The sequence below is a fragment of the Bison bison genome, unplaced genomic scaffold, assembly GCF_000754665.1.
Source record: "Bison bison bison isolate TAMUID 2011002044 unplaced genomic scaffold, Bison_UMD1.0 scf7180017864486, whole genome shotgun sequence".
Lineage (NCBI taxonomy): Eukaryota > Metazoa > Chordata > Mammalia > Artiodactyla > Bovidae > Bison > Bison bison.
The window spans coordinates 5398753-5407197 of NW_011495046.1; the positions used below are offsets into that span (position 1 = coordinate 5398753).

The 8445-nt window shown below is 55.1% G+C and overlaps 1 protein-coding gene across 1 annotated transcript in view; it reads right to left on the reverse strand.

Annotated features, from left to right (window-relative positions):
- SH3RF3 (SH3 domain containing ring finger 3) overlaps positions 1-8445 on the reverse strand; it is a 161949-nt gene that overhangs the window by 81426 nt on the left and 72078 nt on the right. The window contains exon 3 of the mRNA XM_010863008.1: positions 597-851. Within this exon, the coding sequence (XP_010861310.1) occupies positions 597-851 (255 nt within the window). The remainder of the gene's footprint in view (positions 1-596; positions 852-8445) is intronic.

Below are 8445 nucleotides of genomic sequence, written 5' to 3' on the forward strand. Positions count from 1 at the left end.
TGTGGCCACTGCTGAGTTTTCCAAATTTGCTGGCATGTTGAGTACAGCACTTTCACAGCATTATCTTTTAGGATTTGAAATAGCTCAACTGGAATTCCATCACCTCCACTAGCTTTGTTTGCAGTGATGCTTCCTAAGGCCCACTTGACTTCATATTCCAGGTTGTCCCCAGGACAAGCACACAGGAAATACAACTAGTTTGCCACTGACTGGGTCCCGAGGTCTCAGTGGAGCCTCATATGGCCCAAACACACGCATCTACCCCCAGACCCTCCAAGAAGGGCCAGCCCGGGCTGGTTTCTGGGCCCAGCTCCCACTCCAGGATCTGACCAGGGGTCTCTGCCATGGTCTCCCCAGCAAGCCCCCTCCAAGGGCCCATGAGCCCTGCACACCCGTGACTTGGATAACAAGGGTCCTGCCCCCACTACCAGAGAGCACCTATCAGTGGGGCTGGGTGCCCCTTCTTCCACCTGGCAGACCCTTAGTAAGAAGAAACCACTGCTGTCTCCATTGGGGCAGGGCCAGGATTCACATGCTCACCCAGGCTCCCGGCTCAGGCTGTGGTCTGGGGACGGCTGCGTTCGAACCCACCTTACCTTGCTGAAGCTCAGACAGTCTTTGTCCTGGTCTCTGTCCTTCATCTCGAAATCATAGAGCGCTTTGCCCTGGGGCGGGGCAGGGGGCAGTGGCCGCACGCTCTGGACGAAGCCGGCAGGCAGGAGGCCGTGGTACCAGAGCTCGTCGCCCCGGCGCTGCAGGACGACAGCGTCCCCTTCACCGCACCTGAGTTCCCCAGGCTCTGTCCCTTCAAAGTTGAGCAGGGCTTTGCCAGCAGGTGGTGGGGGAGGGCCCTGGAAACAGAACATGCGTTACTCAGCAGCTGCCTGGCCAGTGCCTGACCTGCAGGGCCCCCAAATCTCAGAGCCCAGGACGGGGGGATACCTCTGAGGAATACAGGGTACTCACAGCCCACCGGGTACACACAGTGCTTGGCACAACAGCCTAACTCAACTCGTTCCAAAAATATGGGCCACACCCTGCTGGACGGGGTCTGCAGGGGGTCCCCAGACATGCCCCAGGCCTCCCTGAGGGCTGCCATGCACTGAGCTGGCAGGATGCTGAGGAGGAGCTGGGAGACCTTCATGCAGACTCTGAGAGGGATAGGGCCCCTACCCGGGCTCTGGCTCCAGAACGCTCTGCCCACTCCTGTGTGCTGACTGGTCATCCCCTGGGTGCCATCCCCCCTGCTGCATTCCCGGCCACCACCATCCCACAGGACGGTGACTCAGAACGTGTGTCTGGGGGTTTCAAGCTGAAAGGACAGACTTGCTGGGCTGTTTCACACCCCCTCACCCCGCACATCACCACTGCAGGGCCTGGGGGCACGGGCTCCAGGCCCACCAGGGGGAAAGGTACCCCTAGGGCTGAGAGCGCTAATGAGGGGTCCCGGCTGCCCTGCCACCCCCATCTCGCCTGCCATGGCCCCTGGCTTCCGGAGGTCATGGTGGCCTCATCTATAAGAGCCCGAGGCAGGTCCTTCTAGGTGGGACGCCCCCGTCCTCCTGTCAAAGGTCATCCAGTCCACTACCCTTCTGATCTGCTGTCTGGCCTCGAGCCAGTCTCGGGCCCCCTGCTCTTGGGTAACATGGGTCCACTGAGCCCCACACCTCGCACCTGGGGCAACTGCCAACTAACCCCCGGTCTGGTTTGTGTAGGCCAGGGCGCCTGAGTTTCTCTCCTGCTTCTCTGCAGTGACCAGTTCCCATGGGTGCCAGCCTCTGAGCGAGGGAAAGATAGAGGCCAGATGCCTCCGGAGCAGAGACAGGAGTGGGCCTAGCAGATGGCTTGGGCTCCTGCCACAGCCTCAGGCGGAGGTCGGAGTGCTGGGCGGGGAGCAAGCACACAACCTTACCAGCTCCAGCCACACCTGCTGAGGTGGCCACGCTGCTGTTTGGTCCTGTCGGTGGACCGGGAGGTGGCAAGAGGAGGCAGACTAGGGGAGCAGGACTGGGAGACGGAGAGACACCCACCTCACTAATCCCCTCCCGCCCCTCAGACTGCCAAGACCAGCATCTCCTATAGAACTGAGAGGAGGGGCCACCTTAAGTTTCGTGGTGGGGAGGGGGAGGTGCACTCCTGGGGGGTGAAGAATAGAAGTCAGATGGAGCTAGGGGGCAGTTGCTGTGTGAACCCGAGCCCCTCCCCTCTCCCAGCAATGCTTGGAGCTGGTGGGTCTCGCACCCCCAGCCTCTCACCCTCTCATGCTTGATGAGATGAACTAATGAGTCCATGAGGAGGTCCTGCCAGGTGGACGTGGGGCCAGGAAAAGACTCTGCAGATGTCACAGCAGTAGCCAGAGGACCCCTGAGACCAGCCCCGGGCCCAACCTCAGGAAGCCCACGGGGTCTCTGCAGCCCGTCCCTCTAAGCACCCCTCCGAGGGACGGCTGAGTTGAACACTGCTACCAAGTGTCACTCAACAGGCTCAAGACACCTGGGAAACAAGATGAAAGGCGAGTGAGATGGACACACAACTGGGGTGCCTACACCGATTATTAACACAGCCACCCCGTGGGGCATCCGTGATAATGAAGACAGATGACGTTGGGCTCGCGGCTCAGGACTCGGATGTGGAGGAGCTGCGGGATGTCATGCAGGCACAGCAGCGCCAGCTCTGTCTTCACTGGGATCGACATACAGGTGAGCTCTGCGGACGCACTGCTTGCACTCGTCTGCCCATAAAGCCCCCAAGAGACCTTCCCTCAACCAGGTCTCACTATCTGACCCCCGGAAAGACAGGGTGAAGAGTGTGGATGAAGAACTCATTCAGTCTTCAGACTCCAAGGACTCGCTGGTTCTCCCACCACGCCACTCCCCAGGGGGCACATGTTACAGTGTGGGGGTCCCCAGAACAGGCACCACCTGCTTCTACATTCGAGGCTGCATCCCCGACCCTGGCCTGGTTCAGATCACTTACTCAAAACACCTACCAAATGGCTTGCCCTATGGGCCGCCAAGCCAATCCTAGGATAACAGTCGGCTTAAGGGCCTTGGGCTGGAAGGACTTCTCCCAGGATGGGAGGTTGAGAGTCCACACAGCTCTAAACCTTGTTACCACTGGCTGGGCCCAGACGACCGGAAATCCCCATGGTCACTCAAAGAGGAGCCAGGCCAAGCTAGGGCTAGGAGCTGGAGACACAGGGCCTGCCTCCTGGGAGAGACACACCCTGGTGAGTTCCCTGGACAGCGGGTGGGCCCCAGAGGGAGAGCACCCAGCCTCAAATTAGTCAAATGTCTCAGGGTCTCAGAAGGCAGCAGTGACGGCCAATTGTCCCCCAAGTCCACCTGCTCCTCCTGTCAGGAAGAATATTTCAAGTTTCAACTGGCGCAAGCTCACCAGTTAAGAACTTCACCTCCCAGCCCTGCTCGAGGGGAGCCCTGGCCACACGCCAAGATTCCAGTCAATGAAGGCAAGTGAGAGGGACTTGAGCCAGTTCTGGGCTGAGCTGTGTTTTGCAATGACATTTAGGAGGAAATTCCATATCTAGTCCCTCACCTCCCAACACTTAACCAGCACCTCCCTCCCTGGGGGCAGAGGAGGGGGTTGCAGCGTTTTCCACAAAGATGACACTCCAAGCAAAGGAGGGAAGGACCAGGTCCTCACGTTGGGGAGCAGGGCCCGGATGTCACATGAAAAAAAGGAAACTTTATCCTGCTTGAGCTGCCGTGTTTTGAGATCTCATCAGCAGGTTAGCCTGTATCCTGCCTGGGTCTGAGGTGGGACTTACAATTTCTTTGCTCATAAGCAGTTTCAAGTCAAAGCGCTTAACATCGCCCTGGAGGTCATCACACACACACTTTCCTTCTAACATGGACACTCAGATTTAGAATTACCTGAAAAGGCACATGTTACTAATGTATTTAACCAGAAAGTCCCTGTCTCCTAGTCTACAAATTTCATCTGTAACGAAGTTGTCACTATATCACACTCCAGCTGGGAGGTTCTCGGGTTTTACTTTTATCGTAGGTTAAAATTTAAGCTCCTTCTTCTCTTTTTCTTATTAAAAGCTTCCTTTGGATCCTGGCTGTTTCTTTCTCTCTTTTATTTTGATGGCTGTTTCCTTCTTCATGTTTGGACACTTGTTTCTCCAAGAACTTACGGGATACCATGATACACCAGGTCCTGAAGCAGGCTCTGTGCCTCTGGGGAGTGAAACATCCCTTACCCTGAAGGTCATGAAAGCTTGCAACTAAAGACAAGTGCACAATATGTCCCCAGACAGGTGGAGTGAGCACAACCCCAGGTTTGCAACACAAACACTGGGCTCCAGGCGTGGACTTTTCTTCCCCACGCACCCTGGAGAGGCAGGGGTGCTCTGTAATGTGCAGTTCCCAAGGAAAGCCCAACGTCTTCTGACAAGTATGAAAAGGTGAGGTAGAAGGTCAAGGTGAGTGCAGCCAAGGTCAGAGACGAGAGTCTACTCACCCTGGGGGAGCAGGGCACCTGTTACACTGGTGAGCAGCCCCACCAGGCACGTGGGGAGCAGGCTCTGCACTCAGGCCTGGCTCACACACCAGGTCATCAAATCCACCCTCCCACATTCCCCAGGAACCTGAAGAGGATAAGGAGCTTCTTATCTCTTAATGGAGAACCCTGTATGAAAAAGACTCTCACGGATCGCTGACTGAGGCAAACAAGTGTTTCAGGAGCCTGGATGCAGTCCTAGAAAAGGCAAATGCTTTTAAGCACAGAAAACGGCCAATAAGGAGCCCAGCTCTCCAGCAGGAACACAGGCCAGAGGGTACAGTGAGGATACCGGCCGGCCTGGCACCTGCACACATTAACTCTAAATTGCATCCGACAGAAGTGATACCAGAGAAGTAGAACCCTGTGTGACACCCCCTCTCCCTCCTGCGTGTCTGTGGGCACTGGCTCAAGGCCCCTTTGATTCTAGGGGACATTCCATCCTGACTCACAGTCACTGTCACCCCTTCACAGTGAGGACTGGCTCCTTCCTCCTGAGCACCAGGCTGCACCCCTTTCCACCCACCAGACACTCACATCAACCCTATGAGGCTAGCCTTATGTCATTGCCACTTTGCAGACAGGGAGCTAAAGCATAGTGAAGTTCAGTAACGCGTCCAGGTCCCAGAGGTGGCAGAGTGGTAGACTGTCCTCTGGAGCCCGGCATATACCTGCCACTCACGCTGCTCCTGATAACATGACCACTTATCTAGCTGTAGACCCTGAGCCATGAATGCCAGGCAACTTGATTACTGCTCACAGGAACTGTGAGAAGTAGGAATCAGTCATTACTGCCACTTGACACGTGAGAAAAACTAAGAGGTAAATCAGCTCCTAGATGTCATGAGGCTGGTAAGAGGGGGCCAGCCCTCTTCTCTTAACCACCACCCAAACTGGAGAGGTGAGGGGCCCTGACAATTCTCTGTTTAGTGCAGAAGGAAAAGGGAAGGTGGATTGTTGACCATTAGGCTGGGAAGGTCCAGACTTGTGTTGCATTTATCCAGTTTGGAGAATTGTTCATTTTTCCACTCTCAGGGAAAACAAGCAAACAGCAGACTGACTCTGAGAAGCTCCTAGTTATATTCTGGACAATGGTTACCAGATGAGCGTATGACCAAGCCCCTAGAGGGTCTGTTTGGTGGTGTGTACCCCAGTGCTCCCCTAGGAGATGAGGGGCTAGCTGCCTGCAATTCCCCAACAACCCCAGGTCTGTTGTGGCCTCAATCCAGGGATGCTCAGCCAGTCATATGTCCCCACATTCCACCTGGGATCCTGCGGGAAGGTCACTCACCAGAGCCTGCTTTATAGGGAGGGGCTTTGTGCTGAGATCTCCAGCCACATATGAAATCTCCAGCCACATATGAAAGGCGTCTGGGTATCTGGGCGACAGGAAGAAAAGCAGAGGCTTCTCATTGGCTCTGTCCTTTCTCAAGAATGAGAGGCAGATGGCTCCTTTCAGGCCCTTATTTTAGCCCTCACTAACACCACCTTATTTTAAATACTTTAAAAAAACATCATTGTTTCAATGCTACCAAAAAAGAGCTGGATCATAAACAAGGCTGAACACCAAAGAATCGATGGTGCTGGAGAAGACTCCCAAGAGTCCCTTGGACTGCAAGGAGATCAAAGCAGTCAATCCTAAAGGAAATCAGTCCTGAATATTCTTTAGAAGGACTGATGTTGAAGCTGAAGCTCCAATACTTTGGCCACCTGATGCGAAGAGCCAACTCATTGGAAAAGACCCTGATGCTGGGAAAGATTGAAGCCAGGAGGAGAAGGGGACAACAGAGGATGAGATGGTTGGATGGCATCACTGACTCAATGGACATGAGTTTGAGGAAACTCCGGGAGATGGTGAAGGAGAGGGAGGCCTAATGTGCTGCAGTCCATGAGGTTGCAAATAGTTGAACACAACTTAGTGACTAAACAACAACAGCAAGGGAAAAATAAGGTATTTATAAATATCCAGGTTAAAAAATAATCAGTTGCCTTAGGAATCCAGCTCCGAAGACCAGAGGGAGACCACTGTTAGAGCAGGTCCCAGGCCCTGGAGGGATCGGGGGTGACTGGGCATCGGCACGTTTAAGGGCCTGGCTGTGCAGGGCGTGATATGCCCTCTCAACTTGTCCACATCACACGACAGGCGACACACTCACTGGCGAGCTCTGTGGAAACAAAGACCTTAGGTGATAATCTGATGGACAAATTTCATCTTTTGATGTTATTTGGTAGAGTCACTACAAGATGGAAAGGGGGACTTCCTGGGGACAGCTTTGCTCCAAATGTGCTCCACGTGCAGGAGAACCGGCCAGCTGTGTGCTGTCGTGCCCACGGGAAGTCCCTTCTCGCCTTCACGCTCTCATTTGACTTCAGAGTGGACGTAGGCAGACTCTAAGGTGTCTTCCCAGGGCCAGGGTCATTCCTGGATGGGGGTGGCCGCTCCACCAGGCCAGGCTCGGCCACACTCACCTTCCACAGCACAGGCCTCCACATAGCCCAGCCCCACGCTGATAGCAGAGGTGGGTGTGCAAAGGCCGCCCTTGTCTTCCGTCGGCTGCCACACCGAGGCCTGGCGTGACTGTTCATTCCCCGATAAGAACAGCTCAGAGGAACCCAGTGGTTCCTGGGCATTTATCACCCATGGCAAGAAATGTTTCAATGCATTTGTGAGAACATGATTAACATACTGTGTAAATTTAAGAGTGTGGTATGCCTCTCCACCCACACAGGCAACTAGCGGCTGCCTGTGGACCCCAGAGTCTGTGAGACCTGCCCAGCAGAGACGCTGATGCCCCCACCTCCTGCCCGACAGATAAAGCTGGTCCTGCCCACCAGTCCTGCCCACCGTGGGTGGGCAGCCCGCCTGATCAGAGCAGCAGGGAAGTTAAGAAAGGTGTCCCGGCATGGCTGAAGGCACAAAGCCTTCTGAGCAGAGGGGAGCCTGGGGCCCCGTACGCGGGGGTGGGAAGGCTCTGTCTCATTCCCACACAGCCCTGAGAGCAGGCAGGGTCAGAAGCAGCGTGAAGCAACTTGGAGGGGCGGCCCTTGGTCAGAGCTGAGCTGTTGGTGAGAGGGAGGCAGCCCTGGCCAGAGGCTCAGCCTTCACAGCATCTGCCACAAGGCTGGCCTCGGTGCCCTAGGGCGTGAGCTCATGTAAGATGGAGCCCGAGGATACAGCAGGCTCAGTGCACAGAGGCACAGAGGCCAGGGCGGGCAGGACTCAGGCAGGCTGAAGGGGCTACAGGCCATAGCCCTCTGGGTAAAGAGCCTCCGCTGCTGCCCTTACAGTCAGCCTCAGCCACTACAGGGCCAGACCAAAGCGCCTGGAGGACCGGAGACACTGCACTGTCTTCTCACTGCGGCTGGAGGGAAGGCCACCGTCTTGGACCCACCACCGGCTCGCAGGCCTCCAAGGCTCAGTGTGGACAGGCTCAGCCCCAGTCCCGCACAGGCTCAGATCACCACAAGGCCATAGGGAAAGCCGGGGAGCCGCAGCCCCTTCTGGAGTCTTAACAGAAGACTCTTCAGAACTGTTAGTAGTATTCGGTCCTCTGCTGCATGTACACTGGCCACCTAAACATGGGCCAGACACATTTTAGGAACTGCTATTATGACAGATTTTATTTTCTTGGGCTCCAAAATCACTGCAGACAGTGACTGAAGTCATAAAATTAAATGATGCTTGTTCCTTGGAAGAAAAGCTATGACCAACCTAGACAGCACATTCAAAAGCAGAGACATTAGTTTGCCAACAAAGGTCCGTCTAGTCAAGGCTATGGTTTTTCCTGTGGTCATGTATGGATGTGAGAGTTGGACTATAAAGAAAGTTGAGTGCCAAAGAATTGATGCTTTTGAACTGTGGTGTTGGAAAAGACTCTTGAGAGTCCCTTGGACTGGCAAGGAGATCCAACCAGTCCATCC